This window comes from Chelonia mydas, chromosome 11, assembly GCF_015237465.2.
Source record: "Chelonia mydas isolate rCheMyd1 chromosome 11, rCheMyd1.pri.v2, whole genome shotgun sequence".
Classification (NCBI taxonomy): Eukaryota; Metazoa; Chordata; order Testudines; family Cheloniidae; genus Chelonia; species Chelonia mydas.
Genome location: NC_051251.2, coordinates 36154681 through 36182549, shown reverse-complemented (window position 1 = coordinate 36182549; position 27869 = coordinate 36154681). Strand labels below are relative to the sequence as shown.

The 27869-nt window shown below is 42.3% G+C and overlaps 1 protein-coding gene across 11 annotated transcripts in view; it reads left to right on the top strand.

Annotated features, from left to right (window-relative positions):
- Positions 1-27869, top strand: part of TTC21B (tetratricopeptide repeat domain 21B) — a 105516-nt gene that overhangs the window by 11431 nt on the left and 66216 nt on the right. For 10 of the 11 annotated variants that reach the window (XM_037912956.2, XM_037912958.2, XM_037912961.2 and 7 more), the window contains 8 exons: positions 2431-2588; positions 4597-4681; positions 9213-9311; positions 10617-10809; positions 23162-23259; positions 23818-24018; positions 26182-26311; positions 27712-27869. In XM_037912956.2, the coding sequence (XP_037768884.1) occupies positions 2431-2588; positions 4597-4681; positions 9213-9311; positions 10617-10809; positions 23162-23259; positions 23818-24018; positions 26182-26311; positions 27712-27869 (1122 nt within the window). The remainder of the gene's footprint in view (positions 1-2430; positions 2589-4596; positions 4682-9212; positions 9312-10616; positions 10810-23161; positions 23260-23817; positions 24019-26181; positions 26312-27711) is intronic. The other variant, XM_043525377.1, reaches the window with a different exon arrangement.

Genomic DNA, 27869 nt, shown 5'->3' with positions numbered 1-27869 from the left:
CAGCCCAGCAGGATCCAAGTGTGGAGGGGTTTAGTGTGTGTGTGGGTGGGAGGATCCAGACATGGGGTGAGAATGTTCCACACAGAACCATCTGGGTGCAGGTAGCTCAATGAGGGAGTTTGGGTGTGGGTGAGACCTAGATGCACAGGGGGTCATTGGGAGGGTTCCAGGTGTGGGAGAAATGGGGCTCTGTGGGAGGGTTATGGGTGCAGGGATATGTGTCTGGGTACAGGGGGACAGAAGTCATTTTTCTGCGGGGAAGCAAAGAAATCTGAGGTGGACATGAATTCTGTGTCTACATAGTGGTACACAATTCCCGCAGGAGTACATTCTAGTTGAAGTAGGTATTTGTCTGCATTACACAATCATCTTACAACTTGGCAAAGTTCAGCACAATTAAAAAGATACAACTGGTTTCTGTCTAAAACTTTTTGTGCTAATTATAGTTGCAAGTAATGTCAAGGTTATTAGAATTGAACTGTTGGTAGGAAAATCCCATAAATAGGCTGTTTTTCAATTAGTCTGCTTCCTGTATATGACAGCACTTTGTATAGAATCAAAGGAGTACTTGTGGCACCTTAGAGACCACTGAATGCATCCGATGAAGTGAGCTCTAGCTCACGAAAGCTTATGCTCAGATAAATTTGTTAGTCTCTAAGGTGCCACAAATACTCCTTTTCTTTTTGCGAATACAGACTAACACGGCTGCTACTCTGAAACCTTGTATAGAATCAGTTTCACTCTTCCCTTCTCAACAATTTGGCTTCAATGGGGCAGCAATTGGGCACAACAATCTAACAGTATGTTGTTTAGTTTCTGCCTTGTTGAAAAAGCCCTTATAAAAGCAGAAAAATGTCCAACTTTTTTTAATGAAGGAATTTTAAAAAATATTCAGAATATACTATTAAAGAGTGCTCTATCAAAAACTAGATTTCTTTTTAAAATAGTCAGTTTCTAAAACCCTAAAGTTGACGGTGCCCCTTGAAATCTTTGCTAATAAGTGGTCCAAGATTATTGTGCATTGGCAAGTTTGCACAACACCTGACCATACTGCTGTATGTCTAACTTCAACTTTTAATCCTTGACTTTCATGTGCACTAAACTAAACGAAGTAGCCGAAGGAAAAACATCTAAAAATGTTTGTGAAATAATTTAAATTTTGATGCATATAAACATCCTTAACACACACAAACAATCAAATAATACTTGTATGAATGGAGATCTTAAACCTACATGAGATGGTAAGATGTCCGTATCTCTTCACAGATAATTGAGGGATATACAAAATCTCCTAAGCATTATGATATGCATGGTCACGTGCATAAAAACAATATTCATGTTGCTTTAATACAAGAAATTACGATCTGCATTGTACTTCGGTTGTTCATTTTGTTTTGTTTAGGTAGTATAACTTTTGTCTTGGCCACTTTTTTTTTTCCCCTTGCAATGTACAAATAGTCATCTGGCCATTATGAAGAATGTATTAATTTTGAAGATTGTTTTCCCTTTTTGCAAAAGAACTCACGGTAGAGAATATGAAGCAAGATTGCTTAATGGTAATCTACAAATAAATAAAAAGAATGTTAAACCTCAGAAAATTGTGCACAATATTGTGCATATATGTTAATGGTAATGTTAAAGGTATGCGTGCAGGGAGTAGGTTGAGATTTACCCTATTCTGACTTCAGTCACCAGTATAGTTCATGTTGGTTCATAACTTAAAGCAGTAGCTGGAAATCCAGTCCTTCTGCACATGACGGTCTCTAATAGGAAAAAAAAAAAAAGAAAATCAAGATAATCTAGATACCACTATTAAAAAATAGAAAACACTGTGCTTGTGTAGTACTTGTTTTCTTCAAAGTGCTTTGCAAACACTAATCCTCACAACAGCATGACACTCACAAGCTGATTGCCTTCAGGTGAACTTCCACACACTCTTCGTCTTTAAGCATTTCTGGGCATTCAGCGGCCATTCCTCTTACTAGCAAGGCATCTGACTAAGGAGCCAACCTATATTCCTTGGTCATATGGTAAGAGAACATTTATTGCATCGGACGCAGTGAATGTCTCATAGTGGTTTAGAGTAAGAATTCACATCCTCCACCCCTTAATATGAAAGTTAAAAAAGTTGTATCTATCCTTTAAATCCATTCATGTGTCTGTCTTCATTCTCCTGTGTGCCTTATCAATAACTTATAACTGCAGCGTTGCTGTAACCTTTATAAAGGTGCTTACAAAAGCTGCAGCTTTTGACTTTCTTCTTTCTATTTACACCTTCTGTCATGCTTAAGGCTGGAGTAAAAATATTAGTAAAGGGAAGAATTTCCCTCTATTGAATGTTTTTTACCAGTGTCTGTGTGGAAATACTTATGAATCTTGACATTTTTGCAAGAGTACAGTGTTGATAGGACTTCTTTTTCCTCTCCCTAGGCACAATATTTTGAGGTGCGCCAGAATTATTCGGGAGCTTTAGAAATTGTGAACCAGATAATAGCAAACTTCCCAGACTTTCTTCCTGCTTTTATAAAGAAAATGAAACTACAACTAGCCTTGCAGGACTGGGAGCAAGCAGTTGAAACAGCACAAAGGTTCAGTATACATATATGTCCATGGTGTTGCTTTGTTTCAGTTGTTAAGAACATTGGCAAATGCACTAGTTGGGTTTGCTAGAATCATAGGACAGGAAGGGACCTCGAGAGGTCATCTAGTCCAGTCTCTTGCACTCATGGCAGGACTAAGTATTATCTAGACCATCCCTGACAAGTTTGTCTAACCTGCTCATAAAAATCTCCAATGATGGAGATTTCACAACCTCCCTAGGCAATTTATTCCATGCTTAACCACCCTGACAGGAAGTTTTTCCTAAGTCCAACCTAAACCTCCCTTGCTGCAATTTAAGCCCATTTCTTCTTGTCCTATTCTCAGAGGTTAAGAAGAGCAATTTTTCTCCCTCCTCCTTGTAACAACCTTTTATGAACTTGTACTCTTGTGTTTTAAATATTTTAAAACATTTGTGCCTCAGTCTGCTGCCAGTGATATATTGTGAGGTAAGACTAGTAAGTTAACCCAAATCATGTTAGACAGTTATGGTATGTGCATGATGTCCAAACTTTAGAAAACTTCTGCAAATTTAAACCTCCCACATCTTGTTATATGGGAAATACCACAGTGCTATATTAACTGTCTGTTAACCTTTCTGCGGTAGGTGTGAAGTCCGTAAACTTTCGTTATAGAAATGTGATCTCCATATTTAACTTTGTAATCCCAGTTATGATTGTGACCCCCCTCTAAGTTTAAAACAAACAAAAAAGCTAAACCTCCTCTTTTACAACTTCACTGTGTCATTGGTGCTTTCTTGCTTAAAGAAAGTTTTAGTGGAGAAAATTGTGAGGTGGTTCTGACAAGATTGTTAGGGGGAGAGGTTTCATAATTTTCATTTTTGAAATGTTTTCTCATGGCTTTTTTTGTAACATTACATCTCAAAACTGGCTTGGCTTAGGAACCCCGAATTCATTTCAGTCACTAATCTTTAATGAGTACTAAGGCCAAGATTACAAAACAAATTCCCGTGACCCTTTAGCTAGATTCCTAAATCCATATGTAGGCGTCTTCCTGATTTTTTCACTCAGCTGTTCCTATTGTGGAGTTAGGAGCTTAACTTTAGGCTCCTGTTTTAAAAGTCTTGGCCAAAAATATGGGTATTCCGGTTTTGTAGGATAATTTGAAGTTGCTTGCCTCTGGGAGATCCACAGGGACTAGTTTAGTTTTAGTTTAGTTTAGGTACAGTAGATGCTGCACCTCTCAGGAGCCCCAAAAGAAAAGACCTTTAATTCTGTCCTCTAGTTTCTAAGTCTGCAAAGCACTGGTGTTGATAAGCCATATTTAAATAGTGTGCAAAGACAGTTTGTTCAGATCTCAGCCAGTAAAATTTTAGAATGTTTTATAAGATCGGCAGATGGGAATCTTTTTTCTGTGGCATTAGTAATACACTGGCTCCTGGCTGTGATGATGTATTATCAGAAACTGGATTATATGGCCCTGTTCCAGATAAAGGGGAAATTCAGATAATGGAGTGTCTATTACTTGTAGTTGTATGGCAAAAACTACTTGAAAGTCATTAAAATCCTTTTTTTTAAAAAAAAAAACACACCCTTATTTAAGATTCTAACAGAATTCTAAACTAAAGTTGTCATCTAAGTATGAAAAGAATCTTATACTAAAATTCTTCCTAAGTCAGCAAATAAAAGGGACAATATTGAGATAAAAATGTGTAGTAATATATTTGTTGTTTATAACATAGTTCCAGTGTTAATGGTCCCACTTCACATTGTGTGCACTTTAACTTGTTGTGTTTGTAAGCCTGAACAATTAAAGCTAAGTCCAATTCCTCTTTAGGTTTGATTCTCAAAACTCTAGAGTGTTTTAGTATCAAATTAGCTGATTCTGTTGGAATTTAAAAAAAAAAAAAGGCTTTTCTGCTAAATTGTTTAAAAGCTGGTCTTAACTCCAATTTCACCAAACTTTCTATTATGTAAATAGTGTTCCCTTAAAGGAAATAGCAGATCATAAAGCAAACTTACTCTTGATTTTCCTCAGGCTGTTGCAGAAAGATACTCTTAACTTGGAAGCCATAAGGATGGAGGCTCTACATTTTTTGTGTAGGGAAGGTAATATACCTGAGGTGAGTCTTTGTGTAGCACTTTTTTAATGCATCAAACTACTGTATTTGAATCATTAAAGCATTCAGTGATTGAGGTTATTTTGTAGAGTACAGTAAGTATTTTGAGCAGTTTAAGCATTTTATTAACAGAAAATGAGAAGTGATGAGGTCTTGCTAGTAATTCTGTACCTTTCGTTATGTATTTTTCTCATAGATGGCCTTGTTGTGCACTGTAATACTCTGCCAGTTAGAAGCCTGTGTTAGACCACATATCCTTCTTCCTGTCCCCTTTTTGTCTAATGGACTAGTTGTGTGGCACTAAAAGTCTCTGCTACCTTTTTCTTCCTTTCTGAGGCCCCATAGTTTGGATATGTGTGCATTTATAGCACTGTTCAGCTATTTTGAAGATACTTTTAAAAATTCTATTTAATTCGTATAAGAATTAAATATTTTGTATACATTATGTATATTTTGTATACATTATGCCTTTTCACATTTTTAGAAGAAAATATGCTTTAATACAGTTACCAGAAAGCCAAATAAATTAAAATGATACAAAAATGCTAGTAAGTCTAACTATATTAAGTGCAAAAAGGTTTAATGACATAAATGGAAAGTGTTTATATATTTCATTTCTCATTTTAGAGAAATATTTTCATGCTATTAGCACAATTCAAAATAAATAATTGCATACGACTACTAGCACATTTTAAAGAAATTAAATGGTGCAGACTTAATGATGCATTTTAATATGCTATGATGTATAATTTTACAACAGATCACATGATTTAAAAAGGACCTTCTGATTGACTTAGTAAATGAGGTAGGTGGGGTTTTCCCAAACTCCCGGAACTGGAGTTTTTGAGATCAGTCCTGCAGTGCTTGGTGGGGTTAGCTGCTTTTCCTTTTCCCTTTGCATTTTTTCCTTTTATATATACATAACTTCCTTGGGCAACAATGAAAAGAGGATTTTATTTTTTGACCACATTTCTAAAAGGAGAAAGATATCCTGTGGAAGTAGAATTTTGCAAGAGTGATCTAAATAAAAGCACCATGAATCGGTTCATAAGTCTGTGGACATTGGCACATCTCTTGATAACCAGAGTGGTTGTCTCATATTAATTCCTAACCATCTTTATTTTATGTGAAAAGATATCTTCTGGTAATGGTCTTTCACTGGTGCACAGTCACAGAGCTTGTGGAAGTGTGTAACTGTAGCATATCAGTTCAGCCACGAGAGATTTTCAGGAGCTCAGTGAAATTTAGTTTAAAGTTTTAAAGTGTAAATTTAAGACTTTGGGACAAATTTTCAAAAGCAACTAAGTGAGACTTTAAGAGCCCAAGTCACTTTGAAAATGGGACTTGAGCTTCTGAGTCATTGTGACATTCCTCAAAGTACAGGCTGGACACTTGCGTCCCCTTAGTTCTTCCAGTGCTTACTCATGTCCATTCCATACTAAGTGTGTGTGCGCTGCATGCACAGTTGCTGGAGATTTTTCCCTTAGCTGTATCCATAGGACTAACTTTCGCAACCCCTGGAGTTGTGCATGTATGCGCCGACATAAGGGATGCTGCCAGAGCCAAATCCTCTCAGTTTCTTCTTACCACATGTGATCATCGTTTGGAATGATCCCTCTTGTTCTTGCAAGACTTCTTTCCCAGTGGTTTGGACTTTGTAGTCTATTATATAGTTTGGTAGTTAGTGTATATAGTTATTAGTGTATCTAATGGTCCTTGTCGTCGAGGGACTTTTTTCCCAGGGGCTGGACATGCCCCGGTCCCTAGGCTTTAAGCCGTCTACCTCGTGTGGCAAGCCCATGCCAGTGAGTGGCTTCTACTCTAGCTGTCTAAAGTGCCTTGGAGAAACTGATGTTAAAGAGAAGTGCCAGAACTGCAGGGGCTTCAGACTTGAAGGAAGGCAAGACGGTGGCCAGGACCTCCCTTCAGACAGTTCTGGATGCAGCTGACTCAACAGCCAGAATAATGGCATCAGCAGTCACCGTGAAGCGCTGTTTGTGGCTCCAATCATCGGGCCTCTCTAATGAAGTGCAGCAGTCCATCCAGGACCTCCCCTTCCAGGGTACCTTCCTGTTCTCCGAACAGATGGACTCCAAGCTTCACACCTCAAAGGCTCAAGGGCCATGCTTCGCTGCCTGAAGCATTTCAGGCTTCAGCAGCCTCCCGGGTTTCCAGTGCCTTCCAGGCAGGAGCCCTACAAAAGAAATAAAAAGATAACGCAAGCTAATTCTTACTTTACCAAGGCTAACAGGTTTAAAAGCAAAAAGGTCTGTCTCACCATAAGCTGCAATATGTTTCACAGGCTATGTCTCCTTCCAGCCTGGGACCGTTTCTCCGCTTACTTCAGTTTTTTGAGTGTTGTTGATGTCATGAGCAGACAGCTGGGAGGAGGAGAGGGGTAACGAGACAGTTTTCCCCCTCCTCTTATAGTCCCAGTTCTTTGTGCTGAAAAAACCCTTCATAGAATATCAGGGTTGAAAGGGACCTCAGGTCATCTAGTCCAACTCCCTGCTCAAAGCAGGACCAATCCCCAATTAAATCATCCCAGCCAGGGCTTTGTCAAACCTGACCTTGAAAACCTCTAAGGAAGGAGATTCCGCCACCTCCTAGGAAACGCATTCCAGTGCTTCACCACCCTCCTGGTGAAAAGGTTTTTCCTAACATCCAACCTAAACCTCCCCCACTGCAACTTGAGACCATTACTCCTTGTTCTGTCATCTGGTACCACTGAGAACAGTCTAGATTCATCCTCTTTGGAACCCCCTTTCAGGTAGTTAAAAGTAGCTATCAAATCCCCACTCATTCTCTTCTGCAGACTAAACAATCCCAGTTCCCTCAACCTCTCCTCATAAGTCGTGCTCCAGCCCCCTAATCATTTTTGTTGCCCTTTGCTGGACTCTTTCCAATTTTTCCACATCCTTCTTGTAGTGTGGGCCCAAAACTGGACATAGTACTCCAGTTGAGGCCTCACCAATGCAGAATAGAGGGGAATGATCATGTCCCTCGATCTGCTGGCAGTGCCCCTACTTATACAGCCCAAAATGCCATTGGGCTTCTTGGCAACAAGGGCACACTGTTGACTCATATCTAGCTTCTTGTCCACTGTAACCCGTAGGTCCTTTTCTGCAGAACTGCTGCCTAGCCATTCAGTCCCTAGTCTGTAACAGCGCATGGGATTCTTCCGTTCTAGTGCAGGAGGACTCTGCACTTGTCCTTGTTGAACCTCATCTGATTTCTTTTGGCCCAATCCTCTAATTTGTCTAGGTCCCTCTGTATCCTATCCCTACCCTCCAGCATATCTACCACTCCTCTCAGTTCAGTGTCATCTGCAAACTTGCTGAGGATGCAGTCCATGCCATTCTCCAGATCATTAATGAAGATATTGAACAAAACTGGCCCCAGGACCGACCCTTGGGGCACTCCACTAGACATGAAGCCATTGATCACTACCCATTGAGCCTAACGATCTAGCCAGCTTTCTGTCCACCTTATAGTCCATTCATCCAGCCCATACTACTTTAACTTGCTGGCGAGAATACTGTGGGAGATCTTATCAAAAGCTTTGCTAAAGTCAAGGAATAACACATCCACTACTTTCCCCTCATCCACAGAGTCAGTTATCTCATCATAGAGAGACACAGTGATAGGTAGTTTCATTGTGTTCATAAGCTCCAAACTGTCCTTTTAGAGGAATTGTAAAGTTCTTGTTTACATCACCTCCCTTGTTGGAGGATGGCCACTTAAGCATTTAATAGTTTTCTAAGACCTGTGGTCAGTCCTTTGTTGTCTCTGAGGAGCTAGTCTGTGGGCATTCCTCAGAGCCATAATATATTTGAGTAACATTATATAGCAAAACCTCATAATTTTTAAGTGTTGTTACATAAGTGTTATCAGGACAACAGTATTCAGCAGATTGAGTTTTCAAATGATACTTCAAAAAGCATACTTTGTACAAAGTATATCAAACTTTATAAAAGTGGTGAACATGGGTAGAGGGTGTCAGTCACTTAGTTGCTTTTGAAAATTATTTTCCTTTATTCTTCTGCTTTATGGTTTGAGAACCATGTATTATTCCAAATCTTTCAGTATAGATGTTTAACTAAATTTTTTGTTCTCAGGGTAAAATTGCCTTGTAGATAAGAAGCTCAGTGTGATTTCTGGAGGAAATCTTAAAAACTTAAAAAAACAAAAAAAAACTTTATATATTTTTTTTTGATATTTGAAAAACATGTCCAAAAAACTGTTGATCCCTCTTCTGTTTCCAAGCTGATTTTATTTACTGGTTCTTGAAATAATCTGCCTTTTAGGTGTAGGAGTAAATTTGTTTTGCTGTCCCTTTGCTGCTACAGCAGTTCCAGAGTATTGTTTTTCCAACTTCTATATAAGTTACTTCCAACACTTGAAGACATATGTTGGGGTTGAATAGTTAAGATACTTGGAATAAGGCTCATGGGATGTCATGCTACTGGAGTTCATGATGTTCCTTGAGGTGTTGTGTTCCTTCAATATTGATCATAGTGTTCCATTCTCTTAGGCTACAGCCAAGCTGGGAGACCTAATTAATGCACTGGACAAACTGGAACCACATAATCCTCAACTATTTTGTAAAATGGCATTAGCTTTCAGCAGAACAGTGAGTGTACTTTTTTTTTTCTTAAACAAAATGCAAATAATAGCTATACATCCCGCTTTTGATTTTTGGTAGTAGGTGTTGTGTGTCAATTAAAATCTTCACTTGGAGAGAGAGAAAGTGGATTGATTGTATAACTTGGTCTCTATATTTGAAAATTCAATGTATGGGCTGAGAAAAGAGCCACCTATTAGCCAATCAGTTTTTCTGCTGCTCACATGAGTTCTAAATAGCAGTGAAGCTGAATAGTCTTGTTAATTTCATGCTCTTGCTTCTGCTTTTGTTTGGTAAACCCATGAGCCATGGCAATTCCCTTGGAGTTGTCTGCAGACTTAGGAGGACAGCATTGAAGTGAATTACATTTGAAAGGGTATGTTTATAACAGTAAGGGCTAAGTACGTAATTTTTAAAATGAAAGCATAAATTCTCCATGGATGGCTTGGGTCACAGCATACACCAGGAGGAGCTTCCCACTTGCTACTGGAGAATAAATTTTATTTATAAAGTTCTTGATAAGGGGATGACAGTTAATATGATGCAGCCAGAAAAAAATACCTAGTCTACCAAATTACCTAGTCTCGGTAGTCTACCAAAGTGAGAAACAAATGCCTCTATGTGTAGTATAAGCTTGTTTTCATAAGATTACTCAAATAATTGTACATTTCACAGGTTATTTGTAAATTACTTGCTGTTGACCAAAGCCTTTGTAGCATCTATTCCATTTAATTGTAATAAGGAAACAAATTTTACTGACAGAAGTTATAACTCTTTTTAAAATCACTTCTCTGTAATAAATACATCACAGCACCTGTTGACATCATTGCTTACATAGAAGCACAAATATCAGAAAATCAGTGCAGGGTAAATTAGTCTTTTATTAGACATCTGAGGCCCTGAGATGCTATGGGGTGGGTGACAGTATAAAGTTGAGAACAGATTGATCTTTGAGAGTTCTCTTGCCCATCTGTAGCCAAAAGAAATAACAATATGACAGTGGTGTTTTACTTTCAGTCATTGATTGGTACAATATCAGCATATTATCCAATAGTTTTGAAAACTGGGTGCTCAATTTTGATTTCCTAAAACTAACTCCCATTCACAGGAATACATGAGAAATAAGTGATTACAGAAGATATGGCATTTTGCTCCTCCATCCTTGAGATGAGTGAGGACTCAGTGCTGCTATTTAAAATCTAATGTGCAACTTCATTTAAAGATTCATTGTAACTTTGAGAGTTTTTTTCTCAAAATGTGGTGAAACTGATTAAGAGAGAGAGCTTTCAGATGTAAAACTCTTCTTAACTTTAGTGTGGCCGGAACCAACTCATTCTTCAACAGACACAGATCTTAGTTGAAAGAGCATTTGACCTGGCATCCCATGATTCTGAAATTGCTACAGAACTTGGCTACCAGATGATTTTACAAGGGAAGGTGAAAGAGGCTTTAAAATGGTACAAGACTGCTATGGTGCTTGATGAGACAAGTGTTTCTGCGCTAACTGGTATGGCATGAGACTTCTTCTATTACTTACCATTTATTTAAAGGACACAGACAACTTAAAAGTACTTCTCTCTGATTTGTTTTATCTACTGTTTACAGATAATGCATGAGATTACTTATAACAGAAAGATTAAGACTTTATTTTCAGTTTATTTTCTCAGAGCATTTGACAGCCCTTTATTGCTGATTTCACTATTTTCTTCATAGGATCATTCCTCCTGTTTGGGTGGGTCTTTCACTCCTCAGCAGGAGAGCAAGAGGTTTTTTTAAATAAAACATAATTTGAAAAAACACAAAGTGGCCGAAGGAATCAGGGAGAAGTATATACTTGGCAGTGCTTTCAATATGTTTAACTGGCTAGATTTCAAGTTGATAGTGTTTCTTTAACTGGTTTTTCTCTTGCTCTGTAAGCTTTTGAAAAGATAAAATCATCCTTATAACATTAATGGGTAAACATAAGATACATGTGGAGGAGAATATCTCTAAGCCTTTTGCAAAAAGCTTGTTTTTTTTCCTAATTATACAGCTGTTTTAATGTCTTTGAGGAGAATTACAACTGGAGCAATAAATGAGTTGTGTGTTTAAAAAAAATAGTAAAATTCTAAATTTCTTTGCTTTCATTGGTTGTTGCAAGGATAACTCTGACTAGAGAAATTATTTCACAAATCAAAAACATTTGGTGTACAACATTTCCATGAGGAATAGGATCCTCTTAAAGACTGCAACTCTAACAAGAAATGTAGACTATCAAGAAACTCCCCTTTCACATACCCTATCAACAATTTTTTGTGCCATCAAAAAGCAACTACAAGATACTGGCATTGCTTCCATGCCAAGAGGGACCGTTAAGTGGTATAACTTGAGAATTGAAAATGTTTGTTCGGGTTCCCAGAAGAAAAAAACAGCTTGCAGAGGCTAATTAGGTTGAGGGGGAAGAGGCTGTAACTTGTAATTGATGATGACTGAAGCCAATAACACTTGATGGTCTTTATTTTTAAAATGTTCTGTGACTTATTTGCTGGCTTTGGTACAGTGAAGCTTTATAATAATTTCACGCAGTGTTCTTGGCTCTATGAATCAACAAAAATATATATTTAGCATTGGAAATGAAGAAATCTGTATTAGATATTTTTAATTATTTTTGCTAGTGTTAGTGATATACTTAGTCCTTTGTATTTATTTTAAGGAGTCAGATTCTCTCACTGAAGTATATGGCATGATTCATGTTTGTACGGCACATAGTCCAAACAAACCTTGACTGTGGTTGGGGCCTTTAGCTGCTACTGCAATACAAAAAAAATTATGAAAGAGTTTTAATTAGAATTTGTACTACACTTCCTTTTGGCCTCAGCCCCAAAAGCTGTCAGGCTTTTGTGGCATGCCTGATACTGAGCGTAATCCTATTTTTCTTCTTCGAGTGCTTGCTCGTGTCAGTTCCATTCTAGGTCTGTATGCGCCCATGTGCACGGTCATTGGAGATTTTTGCCTTAGCGGTATCCGTAGGGCCAGCTGTGGCGCTCCTTTGAGTGCCGTGCTCATGCATCCATATATCAGGCGCCACTGGCCCTACGCCCTCTCAGTTCCTTCTAACTGCCCGGGGTAGTTAGTTGGAGCACCTTTCCTTGCATAGCAAGGGCTAGCACTTTCCTCTCTTCTGACTTTGAGCCTTAGGGCCTTGTAAATAGTTTGTTTATAGTAGTTAGTGCTAAGTAGTTAAGTGTAGTTAGAAGTTAGTCCCAGCAGGTACTTTGCCCCAGGCGGGGCATGCCCCGGTCTCCAGGGTTTAAACCCTGCATGGACTGTAACAGGCCTATGCTAAGTGACTCCCTAGCAACTGCCTCAAGTGCTTGGGGGAATCACATGTGAAGGTCAAGTGTCTTATTTGTAAACATTTTTGATCCAGGAGTCGGTTATTCATTTGTGGGCTCTCCTCATGGAGGCTGCCCTTCATCTGCCTTCTGAGCTGTCCTGCCAAGACTCATCTAATATCTTGGTCCTGGTGCACAACGCACCTCCGGCACCGGCCTCTGCCCAGCACCGCTCCCCGTTGCCGGTGCCCCAAAAGAAAACAAAGAAGCATGTCTCTCCAGCACTGGGCAAGAAGGGCCATGGGACACTGGGCAAAGGACCCAGTTCAGGCTGCCTGGCCACTCCGGAGCCATGTGTACATGCCTGCCCGGTTGGGGATCTTAAAGGATCCACAACCAACTCCCAGGAGCAGTAGGGGACCCAAATTCCTGATAGCATCGATGCCTTCTCAAGTTCTCCCGGCACTGAGAGAGCAGAGGCCTCCACACGCACCGTCAGCACCACAGGAAATGGCAAAGACTCCCTACGAGGGCAAGCCAGCCACTAAAACCACTTGGGAAGTGGAGTGCTACTGATCCCCCGAGACAAGGCAGCACCCTCCACTTCCACCCTCAACTTCCTCTGGGGCTTGCCCTCAGTCACTGGCACCACAATCGCGGTTCCTGCCGTCTTGACGCAGATTGCCTAGGCAGAGGTGCTGGTTTCCGTATTACCAGCACTGTTCACCCTCCCACTGGTCGTCCTCTTGGCGCAGATCTTGGTCGCCTATTCAGTGGGAGCACTCCCTGTCACTGCTCTGGTCCCCCTGGCACCGATCCTCTCACTCCAGGCACCGGTCTCCAGCGGTGACAGTCAGCAGGCAGACGCAGGCGTCAAGGGCCCCACTGTGGTCACCTAAAGGGGATTCCTCTGGCATAGAAGGACAGTTCAGCCTCTCACCCACACTCCAACGATGTGATTGGGCACCCGAGGCTGTGTTTACATCGACGTTGCCTTGGCAGCACAGTGAGTGGCGAGCGCAGTGGCCTTATTGGAGGGCATGGGGCATGCCCCCTTTGCACCACTTGTCTGCCACTGCCTTGGAGCAACAGTTGGTGGCACTGGGCTCGGTGCATGAGTCATGCTCGGAGGTTGGGGTAGAGGGGACTGCACCCACCCCTAAACCTCCTTCCCCCCACCAGTGGACGATGCCCAGGGGCCTCCCCCAGTGGTACAGTCATCTTCATCCCCGGACAAGGCGGTCGCGGTACCCTTGTGGGCCAGCCCACCAGACAGTTATAAAGAACATCAGGCCCTGCTTCAACTGGTGGCTGAGAACTTGGACCTAGAAGTAGAGGAGATGGCCGAGCAGGCGGACACCTTTTCCAATGTCCTCTCAGCTTCTACCCCTGCCTGTGTTGCACTACTAATGCATGACAGGGTCCTCAAAATTGCCAATGTCCTCTGGCAAACCCTGTTATCTATCCCTCCCACCTACAAAAGGCTGAAAAGAAGTACTTTGTCCTGGCCAAAGGGTTCGAGTACCTTTATACCCATCCACCTCCGGGCTCGCTGGTTGTCTCTGCGACCAACGAAAAAGACAATCTGGGGCACACCAGCTCAGCTCCCAAAAATAGAGAGGCCAAAAGACTGGACCTTTCTGGGAGAAAAATTTATTCGACTGCCGGCCTGCAATTCTGGGTGGTGAATCATCAGGCCCTCTTGGGCAGATACAATTTTAACTTATAAGTTAAAGGAGTCCCTCCTGCAGAGTTTGGCCCAAGAATTTGTCACCCTGGTAGAGAAGGGCACTGCGGCAGCTAGGTGGTGCCTCCAAATGGCATGGGACATGGCAGACTCAGCGGCTAGGGTGGTCGCATCGGTGGTGATTGTGAGGTGCAGCGCGTAGCTTCAGACTGCCGGCCTTTCCCAAGAGATGCGGACCTCGATCCAGGACCTCCCATTTGATGGGAACAGTGTCTTTTCCGAACAGATGGATGCGAGGCTGGATGGGTTAAAGGACACTCGAGCCACCCTTCGCTCTCTGGGCATGCATATGCCGCAGTCTGCACGGAAGCAGTGCCGGCCCCCCCCTTTGCCAAGGCCTTGGCAGCCACGTTGGGCTTGCAAGGAGAAGGGATTGAAACACGAGTTTTAGTCATTGCCGCCCTTCCTCCTCCCCCTCACCCATGCATCCTGGGGGTCAGAAACACTCATGTTGAAGGTGTGCTCAAGAATGAAGCCCCAGTTCAATTTCCCGGATCTACCTTGTTCTTTTCTCAACTGTCTTCATCCCTACCGTTCAGCCTGGTTGCTGATCAACTCAGACCACTGAGTGTTGGACATAGTATCTCTGGGTCATACCCTGAAATTTTCAGCCGCCCCTCCCTCCAACCCTCCATCTTCCCCGTCCCTCTTCAGGGACCCTTCTCACGAGCAACTCCTCATTCAAGAGGTCGAGAACCTCCTGCACTTGGGTGCGATGGAGGAGGTCCCTCGGGACATGAAAGGCAAGGGGTTCTATTCCTGCTACTTCCTAATTCTGAAGGCAAAAGGGGGCCTCAGACCCATCCTGGACCTGCGTCACCTCAGCAAGTCTCTCAAAAAGTTGAAGTTTCCCATGGTGTCCCTGACCTCCATCATCCCCTCCGTAGATCTGGGAGATTGGTACGCTGCCTTCAACTTAAAGGATGCTTATTTCCATATTCCCAGGTCAGATGTTTCCTCATTTCATAGTGGGCGGGCACCATTTTTAATTCACTGTGCTGCCCTGTGGCCTCTCATCGGTCCCAGTGGTGGTCCTAAAATATATGGCGCCAGTGGCTGCTTACCTGAGAACGTCCAGGGATCCAGGTCTTTCCATAGCTTGACAACTGGCTCATCAAGGGCAGGTCTCGGAAGCAGGTGCAGAGGATCCTTGATCTGGTGAATTCCACCTGTCGTGACCTGGGCCTGTTAATAAATGAGAGAAAATTCACTGTAAGGCCAGTCCAGTGAATAGAGTTGATTGGGGAGTTCTCGACTCCACATGAGCCAGAGCCTTCCTTCCAGGAGTGCGTTATCAGGCCATGTCAGACCTGATCTCCCATGTCAAGAACTACCTGCTCACCATGGCTCACACCTGCCTGCAGCTGTTGGGTCACATGGCCGTGTGTACATATGTGGTCAGCCATGCTTGGCTCCATCTCCAGCCCCTGCAAGCATAGCTGGCATCGGTTTACATTCCCAACAGGCATGACCTGGACTGTGTAGTCAGGGTGCCGGACCACATCAGGTCGTCCCTAGATTAGTGGTTGGACCCGGGGTCAGTGTCGGAGGGAGTCCCCTTCATGACCCCATCCCCATCGCTTACCCTGGTCTCCAATGCTTCAGACCTGGGCTGGGGAGCCCACCTGGGCGAGCTGAGCACCCAGGGCCCCTGGTTGTGGGATGATCTGGCCCTCCATATCAATGTCGGGGAGCTCAGAGTGGTTCGCCTGGCCTGCTAGACTTTCTTGCCCTGCCTGAAGGGCAAGGTGGTGCAGGTCCTGACGGACAATACCACCGCAATGTATTACATCAACAGGCAGGGTGGTGCTAGGCCTTCGGTCCTTTTTCAAGAAGCTCTCTGCCTTTGGGATTTTTGTGAGAGGCATGCCATTCATCTGATAGCCCGCGCACCTGCCTGGAACCAGGAACATCCTGGCAGATCATCTCAACAGGACCTTCTCATCTCCCCACGAGTAGTCGCTCCATCCAGAGGTGGTCAGCATAGTCTTCTAGAGGTGGGGGACTCCCCGGGTGGAGTCCAAGCAGAACAGAAAATGCCATGTATTCTGTTTGATCTGGGGAATGGACAGGGGCTCCCTGTCAGATGCCTTTCTCATTCCGTGGTCGGGGCACTGATGTATGCCTTTCCGCCAGTGCCATTGATTCACAGGGTCCTTGTGAAGATCAAAAAAGGCAGTGCAAGAATTATCTTATTAGCCCCCACGTGGCCTCGCCAGCACTGATTTGGCATGTTACTGAGGCTTTTGGTAGCCAACCTGCTGCAGTTGCCTCTCTGGCCGGATTTGTTGTCCCAGAACTATGGCAGCCTTTTGCATCTGAACTTGGCGGCGCTGCACTTGACGGCATGGCTACTGCATGGCTAAGCGTGGACAAACAGGCATGCTGGGCCTGTGTCCAGCAGGTCTTGCTAGGTAGCAGAAAACCCTCCACCAGAGTGACTTACCTGGCCAAATGGAAAAGATTCATGTGCTGGGAGTCAGAACAGTGTATTTGGGCCAAGCAGGCCACACTGCAGGAGATCCTGGATTTTCTGCTGCACCTCAAACTCCAAGGTTTGTCCCTTTCATCGATCAAGGTCCACCTGGCTGCTAACTTGGCTTTTCATCCTCCATTCCAAGGCAGGTTGGTCTTCACTCATGATATGACGGTATGGTTTTTGAAAGGTCTAGAGTGTCTCTATCTGTATGTCCAGGATCCCATCCCCCCTGGGACTTGAATCTTGTGCTGTCGAGGCTCAGGAGGGTCTCCCTTTGAGCCTCTGGCCTCCTGCTCTCTCCTGGAAGGTCATTCCTGATTCTGATGATGTCAGCCTGTAGGGTGTCCAAGATCACGGCTCTTACTTCGGAGCCGCCTTGCATGGTCTTCTACAAGGATAAATGTTGTACCAATAAAATAAAAACCAGCAGGATCTTATTAAAGGGAAAAAGGCAAAATACCACATTTATTGTGAATACAGAAAGAATCATAGTAAGCAGTTAGTTACAGCTATAACATTCCATTCAATCTCATATTTATTCACACATTCATTCACACACACACAGGTTCTGCAAAGTTGTTATCATAGTAAGCAGTTAGTTATAGCTATAACATTGCATTCAATCTCATATTTATTCACACATTCATTCACACACACACACACACACAGGTTCTGCAAAGTTGTTATCATAGTAAGCAGTTAGTTATAGCTATAACATTGCATTCAATCTCATATTTATTCACACATTCATTCACACACACACACACACACAGGTTCTGCAAAGTTGTTATCATAGTAAGCAGTTAGTTATAGCTATAACATTCCATTCAATCTCATATTTATTCACACATTCACTCATACACACACAGGTTCTGCAAAGTTGTTATCATAGTTACCAGCCTTAGAGTTGCTCATGCCAAGCCACTGGCCAGGTGGCCTGGACATGAGGAGGGAGCAGGGCCTTGTCAGATGCTCATCTGATGCTCCTGGAAGTTGGTTTGCAGAATCAGACCCCAAAGTTCTCACTTTTTAGAGTCTATTTTTATAGGAATTTCTTCCTATGCCAGTCTATGGGAATTGCTGCATCATGCTGTTGCTGAATGAATCAGCAAATGGCACATTCCTGACGGCTCCAAGATGTTATCTTGTTCTTTGGTTCTCCCATTCTTGAGGCTGTTGGGTGGATTCCAGTCTGCCCTCCGGGGGTCCTCTGGTTATTTCCACTTGACGCCTTCTTCAGCCGATGGACACTGGATTCTTAGGCTGGCACCTCCCTGATCATTCAGTTATTATCCACACCAAGCATCCATCCACATACATCCTCTATCTCTATTTTAATCACAATTGTTAATACAACAAAAGGGCGGGGAGTCTCTGGGTGCTGTTTCTATTGTTAGAGTATTGCTTTGAGTCTCTGTGAATTGCTTTGAGAACAGACTCTGTCTTAGAATGTACTAACACAACTAGCAGCTTGCAAGTTTCACACACAGAGGGAGAGAAACAGTACCAAAAACCAAGAGACCTCTTAATTAGTAATACCCTGGAATTTAAACTATGGGGAATCAAACTCATTTGTGGTTTTAATACAGAACTTCTTTAATATGATCCAACATAATGCCAAGCTGCAATTGCACCCAGCGTTTCTGCCCAAGGTAGTTTCCCAGTTTCCTACTGGCCAGGACATATACTTCCCCATCTTCTTTCAAAAGCCTCATGCGTCAGATGGGGAGCGCAGGCTACCTACGCTGGACGTCAGAAGGGCGTTGGCCTTCTATATAGATAGAACAAAGCTGTTCCATAAGTCAACATGGTTATTCATTGTGGCGGCAGACAGAATGAAAGGTCACCCAGTGTCTGCTCAGAGGATTTCGTTTTGGATCACTGCTGCATCTGCTATTGTTATGAGCTGACGAAAGTGCATCCACTGGCAATCGTGACGGCACACTCGACTCGGGCATAAGCGTTGTCAGCGGCCTTCCTGGCACAGGTTCCAATCCAAGAGATCTTAGAGCCGCTACCTGATCGTCTCTCCACACATTCATGTCTCATTATGCACTTACCCAGCAAGCTCAAGATGATGCTGGCTTTGACAGAGCAGTGCTGCAAGACTGTGAACTCTGAGCCCACCGCCATTGATACTGCTTGTGTGTCACCTAGAATGGAATCGACATGAGCAAGGACTTGAAGAAAAAACGTTTATCCACCTTTTTACATAATTGTTCTTCGAGATGTGTTGCTAATGTCCATTCCATTACCTGTCCTCCTGCCCCTCTGTCGGAGTTATCAGCAAGAAGGAATTGAGAGGACATAGGGCTGGCGGCGCCTGATATACTGGCATTTGAGCGCGGCACTCCAGGGGGTGCCACAGCTGGCCCTATGGATACCGCTAAGACAAAAATCTCCGAAGACCACGCATGTGAACGCACGCACACACCTAGAATGGAATAGACATGAGCAACACAACTCAAAGAACAACAGTTATGAAAAAGATGGATAACCATTTTTTCTCTCTTCCAAGGATGAGGGATCAGGATCATGCACTTTCAGACTCCTGTCTCTGTGCATGCTCCCTAGGAACCGTCTGAAGATGGGGGTAGGGGGTAAACTCCCATTCTCACACCTACCTGAATCATAGTTGACTTGCTTAAGAAACTATCAAAGGCTGAGAAATTGGTAATGTCTGTATGGGGCAGGTATCTCTGTGGGAGGCTTGACTGTATTATGGTAGCACTGTATGTTCCTGTATGTTTGCTAGAGCTCTGCGAATGGCCATTGCTGGGCTCTGGATCAGGAGTGGCACAGTATGCTTACTTTGCTCATGTTTGTTGTGTGTTCCATAACTAACAGGAAGGAAGTTAGTCTTCAGTGCAGTTGGCTCACCTGTCCCTACCCCACACGGGATAGATGAAAGTAAAAAATTATGTATCATATCAATAGTCAGCAACTTTATTCCACCCGAGGGTTGAATAGATTCAAAATTTAAATCAAGGCATCATTTGTTTTTTTACATGTCTTTTGTCTGTTTGTTGCCTTAGTTGCGCTGAGAGCACAGCTAGATTTATTGCTCTGTCATCCTTTAACTCTTTTATGCTTCAGCTGTTGTTATCCCTCAGAGCTTCTCTTGATGCTGAGTGCCTGATGGCACTACTGTTAGGAATCCTACTGCGTGCTTTGACACTTATGAAGTCTGAATTGAGCTTTTTTCTGATGCAGTGTAACATTTTTGCAAATCACAAATATCTATAAAACCTTGTATCCCATTTTCCTTGGGGACAGGGACCATCTTTTTGTTCTGTGTTTGTACAGCATTTAATGTAACAGTGTCTTGGTCCAGGAGTCCTAGTCCTGGACCAGGACACTATGTGCTATAATAAAGCCAGTAATAAGTAACACTTTTTCAAAGAATGTGGAGAGAACAAGCTCCCCTGAGCATTCATGGCTAAGATTAATTAATATGTTGCTCTGATTTCTACTCAAAATAGGAATAAAGGGATACCATCAAGGTCAATATTTACCCTAATCTAAAAGAGTTTAAAGTACTTAAATGTTACTGGAGTCTTGGAAAAATGTATCCTTAATAAAAATCCAACTTCTATAAGGAAAACAAAAAACAGTCAGTGATAGTTACTTGATGACCCCACAGTATGCCAACATTTTTATGGCTGACTTAAAACAACGCTTCCTCAGCTCTTGTCCCCTAACGCCCCTTGCGCTACATTGATGACATTTTCATCACCTGGACCCATGGAAAAGAAGCCCTTGAGGAATTCCACCATGATTTCAACAACTTCCATCCCAGCATCAACCTCAGCCTGGACCAGTCCACATAAGAGATCCACTTCCTGGACACTACAGTGCTAATAAGCGATGGTCACATAAACACCACCCTATACCAGAAACCTACCGACTGCTATACTTACCTACTTGCCTCCAGCTTTCATCCAGACCACACCACAGGATCCATTGTCTACAGCCAAGCTCTAGGATACAACCTCAGACAGAGACCAACACCTACAATACCCACCTGCTGAAGTGAAGAAACAGATTGACAGAGCCAGAAGAGTTCCCAGAAGTCACCTATTACAGGACAGGCCCAACAAAGAAAATAACAGAACTCCACTAGCCGTCACCTTCAGCCCCCAACTAAAACCTCTCCAGCGCATCAAGGATCTACAATCTATCCTGAAGGACGATCCCTCACTCTCCCAGATCTTGGGAGACAGGCCAGTCCTCGCTTACAGACAGCTCCCCAACCTGAAGAAAATACTTACCAGCATAAAAACACTAACCCAGAAACCTATCCTTGCAACAAAGCCCATTGCCAACTGTGTCCACATATCTATTCAGGGGCCACCCCTAGGGCCTAATCACATCAGCCACACTATCAGAGGCTCATTCACCTGCACATCTTCCAATGTGATATATGCCATCATGTGCCAGCAATGCCCCTCTGCCATATAGATTGGCCAAACTGGACAGTCTCTACGTAAAAGAATAAATGGACACAAATCAGACGTCAAGAATGATAACATTCAAAAACCAGTCGGAGAACACTTCAGTCTCTCTCGATTAGACCTAAAAGTTGCAATATTACAACAAAAATACTTCAAAACCAGACTCCAACGAGAGACTGCTGAATTAGAATTAATTTGCAAACTGGACACCATTAAATTAGGCTTGAATAAAGTCTGGGAGTGGATGGGTCATTACACAAAGTAAAATTATTTCCCCATGCTTATTCTCACCCCCCTCCCCCACTGTTACTCACACCTTCTTGTCAACTATTAGAAATGGGCCATCCTGATTATCACTGCAAAAAGTTTTTTTTCTCCTGCTGATAATAGCTCACCTTAATTGATCATTCTCGTTAGTGTGTATGGCAACACCCATTTTTTTCATGGTGTGTGTGTGTATCTATCTTCCTACTGTATTTTCCACTGCATGCATCCGATGAAGTGGATTTTAGGCCATGAAAGCTTGTGCTCAAATAAATTTGTTAGCCTCTAAGGTGCCACAAGTATTCCTCATTCTTCTTGCAGATACAGACTAACATGGCTACCACTCTGAAACTTGATGACCTTTATCATTCATGTTGTACCGTTTTTCTGTCATGCATGTGTTGGGTGCAGGCAGGATACTGAAACTTCAGTGAGCAACATTGCTTCTGAAAGAATGGGCTTGTGCCCATTTTTTTCCTTTCTGATGTATGAAGAGACTTAAAAGATGTTTACTTTCTTAGTGTTCTGCTTTTTTTATTTATTTATTTTATTAAGAAACAGCAATATAAAGTCTGGCTTTCACTGGTTTTGTTGGAGGTATAGCACATTTGTTTTGAGCTCTTCCTACCTTAATTGAAAGATTGAAATTATTTTTTATCCTCATTTATCTTGTCTAGTCATCCGTCTTCCAGCCTGGAGGGGATCTACATTTTTAATGTTTGGAGAGAAAAGAAACTCTGGTCTCACCTGCACACATAGTCTTTTTTTTTTAAAAAAAAACTATTTTTAGAATTGAGAGACCTGTCAGCCTTTCGTTCGCAGAAGGGACACAAGCATGTTTGATTTCTCCATGTTCTTGAATCCAAGCATGGAACGGTATAAGGGGATTATAAGGATACCATGGTGGAAACTTGCAAGTTAAAACAAGACTGTGAATCAAAGACTGACTAGTAGGCACACTTCTATAAACAAGCTTTTGGATGCAGTGAGTTAGTATTGCTATTTAGTAAGAAGACATTAGATAAAGACAAACCTCTGAGAGTATTGCTAAACACTGTTCTGTCAGGTGTCTACTCTGTTGAGTAGTTTAAGAATGGAGGAAGAGAGAGAGGTTCCACAGATGATTTTCCCATAGGTCATGGATGATACTACATGGTTTAACAATTATTAGTAAATTGTACATGACAAACCGTTATGAATATAAAGACTTCGCCCAGACACTTAAGGGAAGTGTGTTGGGGCACACTGTGAAATGTCAAAAGGATAACTTTTGAAACTTTAACAAATACAGCTTAAAGAAACAATTTAGGTATTTTCCTAGATGAAGTTTAAAGCATGTGATGGGGTGTGGAGGGAGAGGAGAGATGGCTTTTATGAAGGAAGGACATAGCTGGAGAAAATTTACATTGTAGATAAACCCTGTACATCTGTCTCAAATCTTAGTTCTTTGTTTTTTCTCATCACCCTGTTTAACAAAAGGCTGAGGAGTTGATAGTCCAGAGGTAAAGAAAACTAGATTTTTGGGAGCCGGCCCTCTGGAAAATTTAACACTGTGTAGTTATTATAAAGCTGAAACTGAAATTAAATGTTTACTGTTGCAGGAATTATCCGATGTCAGATAATTGAAGGGCAATTAGAAGATGCAGATCAGCAGTTGGAATTCCTTAACGAAATTCAGCACTCAATTGGGAAATCTGGGGTAAAGGACTACTTCACTGAAGTATTTTGATTCTAATCTGAAGTTGTGGCCAGGTTGAGATTATTACAGTTTAAAACCTTTATTTTTCTGGAGCAGAGTATTCTTAATGGAGGATGCTTTAACTCAGAAATCTGCTTTTTCTGTCTTTTGGTCAAGCAAAGTTAATGTTGGCCTGCAAGATGAGGACTATTTGTTTACTCAGATTTTTTCTGAATCTGGATTGAATGGGGGAAAAAGGGCCCTTTTTTTTTTTAAATGGTGGTGTTGACATTGATAAATTTAACTTATTTATGTGCCTAGACTGGCTCATAATTGCACTATATAAATTGAAAAAGAAATGCATTTTATAGCAAATCTTTATGTACGCCTTACAGTGATTATTCTTAAAAGTTTTCAATTGCATTATATAACTGTTACAATATTCCTAAGTATAGCTTTTGCTCAGGTCATTGCATCTAGTTATTGCCTTGAAAATGGTGAAGTTTTGTATGGTGCAAGATAAATAATAAAAAAGTAACAAAACTAATATAGTTGGAGTTAAATTTTGGTTTTTTGCAGGAACTGTCTTTCTTGCGTGCAGTTTTAGCTATGAAGAAACCTCAAAGACAAGAAGAAGTTTTTCACTTGTTGAATGATGTTCTGGATACTCACTTTTCATCGTTGCATGGCTTACCTCTTGGCATACAGTACTTTGAAAAACTGAACCCTGATTTCTTGCTGGAAATTGTTAGAGAATATCTTAATTTTTGCCCAACACAGGTTAGTAGTATTAGACCTCTTCCTCTGAAAACTAGAATTTATCCAAGGACTCCATTTTTAATATCATTTAATAGTTACAAGTAGAAGGGATTTTTTGAGAAGAATCACCAAAAGTATATTTACTTTTCACATGAAGCAAAAATTTGTTTTAAATATTGAGCAACTTTGTGCTGGAATAATTGCTAATTGACATCTCATTTTCTTCATACAAAATGCAGCAGTTATATTTGAGAAGGGGTTAAATGTAAGTGCAAGGTGCTCTATATACAGTTATTTGGTCTATTGTTTGATCTGGAGAATAGACCAGAGTAGAACTCACTTAAATAACTAAATGTGAAGGCTAGATGTTGATCACGTGGTCATCCACACACATGCAGTTTGTCTGCTCAGGATGTTTTCCCACATACGTGCATTCATTTCTCTTCTACGTATAAATACAGGTATAAATGTATATAATGGTATTTTTACTTTTTAATCTCAAACAAAAAGATAATTTATCCATATTGTGGGTTATTTTTTGTGGTTGAAGATGGCATCCGGTCATACGTTGGGCTTGACGACAGGAATATTTGACCCTCATAAGTATTTTCAGGATACCAAGGAAAGGGCCTTCAAGATAGTAAGTTAAGATATTGCACCAAGTGCTATCAGTAAGAAAGAGAACAACTGAAAAAACTCTTTCAAGTATGTTACAGAGGAAAGATCTTAACAAGTAATTGTTGGGCATTAGCTCAGATATTATACAGTTCCACAGACTTCTAGCAAATGTTGACAGTTTGCTATATGACTGTCCTATAATTATTTGCTATGTGTTTTAGTTTCTCAAGAACAGACTGTAAGTTCCATGGTAGTGGAATGCCTCACAACTGCTGTGGCAAAAATTGCAGTGAAATGACAGTGTTTAAAGCCCAAAAAGACACTAACAATTGCAGCATCTTACAAGGCTAACAGTAAAGAAAATAGCACCCAAAAGAAATGTAAATCTGTTTTTAAGTGGCATCTCATCTGAAAAAAATATTTTGATTTTTTTTCTTCTTAGAAAGGTGCATGCTTTATTGAGCTGGGGAATTGGAAAATGGAAAAGATGACAAAGCAATTGCCACCATGTTAACTATATTTGAAACTGAAGGGTTTTTTTTAATTATTTATTTCTGAGACTTCAGCTGGGGGGAGCTGTCGTCCAGAAAGGTAATTCTATCAATGACATTGGCACTCTGAGCACTCTCAAAGAATTAAAGGAGGATGGAAACTAATGGTCGGACATGTTTTCTTGTAGAAGAACCTATAGGAAGGGGAAATGACAAAACTGGAAGGAGAGCCATGTCTTCCCTTTCACGGAGAAGAGTTTGTTACCTTAGTGAGGAAGAGGAAATGCAGCCTGCATAACCCAACTGGGTAGACATTGGGACCTTACAGGGAATCCCTCTTCTACCGCATCAGATATCCTAAGGAATATTTCAGCCTTTCAGCCTGTTCCCCTCCCAGGGCTGCACATTACAGCTGTCTTTGTGGACTAGGAGGTATGGAGGAAGTTGAAGCTGTGAAGGGAAATTAAGGCTGCTTCTAACATTAAATTCCTTGCAGATTTTCCTAGTATAATTATGCCAGGTTCACAGAAGATCATGCTATGGAAAGCAGCAGTTTTCCAACTCCTGCTCTGTGTTCTGCTGAGCCCCAACAACATGGAGGTGCTGTGGTGAAGGGGTGTCCCTGGGCCCCCCAGGGAGTGATGGAAGAACAAAGCAGAGCTCCTGTTGACTCAGGCCTCCTACTTACCTTTACCTTTACCTTCCCCCAATTGTACCTGCTTAGATTCCCCTGAAGCCAAATTATTGCTATTTGGGGATCATCTGGCCCCAGTGTAATGGACTGGTTTGTGTACAACCAGAGAGAGAAGGCCTGATTCTGATTTCATTTATACAAATCTTACACTGGTCAAGTCCCGCAAACTTTAATAACAGTTCTCTGCATTTACACCGGTATAAATGTGAGTAGAATTTGGCCTCTTATATTTAAAATACATTTCACTGTTTCTTCATGGTGACACATGCTTTTCACTTTTTGAACTTTCAGATTCTTAGGCTGAGCAAAATTAGCAGTGTTTTTCTTTACTAGTTCATGTTCTTAAAATGAATTTTTCAGTTGATCTGTTCTTATTTCTAGCCTGCAAATCCAGGACAACCCCTTTCACCACTGCTCAAACACTGTACCTCAGTTCTTGAAACTGTGGTAAAAACTGTACCAGGTCTTCTACATGCTGTCTTTTTAGTTGCAAAGGTGAAATACTTATCAGGTAATATATGTGTGTGGCTGCAAAAAAAAAAAAAAAATTTTTTTTTGTATTAAATAAATATTTTTCTTCCATTGTAAAGTACTGTAACAAATATCTGATTTCTTATATTCTGTTCTTTTTTTTAACAACGCAGTATTAAAATTATTTCTTTCCTCTGGGTTTATTACCTGATTGTTCCCTTAAAATGCACTTCCGAAAAAACAGAAATGTAGCATTGATTTTTCAGTAAGGTGAAGTCTTTCATACAGGACTAGAGTGGATGGTTCAGGGACTGGGATAATGGAGAAATTTCTGTCTATGCTGTAGTTTTGTCTTCAACTCTCAATGACACTGATGAGAAGTATTTAGTACAGAGGTGGGCAATCTACGGCCCGCGGGCTACATCTGGCCCGTGGGACTGTCCTGCCCAGCCTCTGAGCTCCTGGCCCGGGAGGCTGTCTCCCCCTCCCCAATAGCAACGCCGCTGCACAGCACAATGCTCTGGGTGGTGGGGCTGCAGAGTCTGGCCTGACCCCGTGTGCTGTGCTGCACGGCCACCGGTGTTCCAGGCCAGTGCGGTGGGGGGGTGGGGGTTGGAGAGAGGGCAGGGGTGTGGATGGGGTCGGGGCAGTCAGAGGGCGGGGAACGGGGGTTGAATGGGGGCAGGGGTCCAGGGGGGGCAGTCAGGAAGGAGAGGAGGGGTTGGATGGGGCAGCAGGGGGGCGGTCAGGGGACAAGGAGCAGGGGGGTGGATGGGGCAGGGGTCCTGCAGGGGGGTTGAATGGGGTGGTGGGGGGCAGTTAGGGGCGGTCAGGGAGAAGGGGGGGTTGGATGGGGCAGGGGTCCTGGGGGGACCGTCAGGAAGGATGGGTGGGGGTTTGATGGGGCAGCGGGGGGCAGTTAGGGTGGGGGGGGTCTAGGGGCAGTCAGGGGACTGAGAGCAGGGGGGTGGATGGGGCAGGAGTCCTGGGGGGGCCGTCAGGGGTGAGAAACAGGGGGGTCGGATGGGGGCTGGGGCCGGGTCATGCCTGATTGTTTGGGGAGGCATAGCCTCCCCTAACCGGCCCTCCATACAATTTCAGAAACCCCATGCGGCCCTCAGACCAAAAAGTTTGCCTGCTCCTGATTTAGTAGCTGCTATTTGAGGTCATTAGCAGCCTATTAAATATATGTATATCTTAAAAGCAAGCTGTGAAGCCTTTATCTAAAATATAGAGAGGCTAATGGCTTGTCTACACTTGAAATGCTACAGCACTCCTCCTTCTCAAGAGGCAGTGTCTACATTGGGAGTTAGGTTAACTACATTGGTCAGTGGTGTGAATTTTTCAGTGTAGACCAGACCTAAGTAAGAGGCACTTATATTTAATATTGGGCTTTGATTTTTTTTCTCTTGTTTTTTGCTATTTTGTTTAAATCATTAGGTGATATTGAGGCATCTCACAGTGTCCTACAGCATTGCCTGGAACAGAATCCTTCTTATGCAGATGCTCATTTACTTATGGCTCAGGTTCATTTGTCCCAAAACAATTTTAAGCTCTGTTCTCAGTCCCTGGAACTCTGTCTGAGCTACAATTTTGAG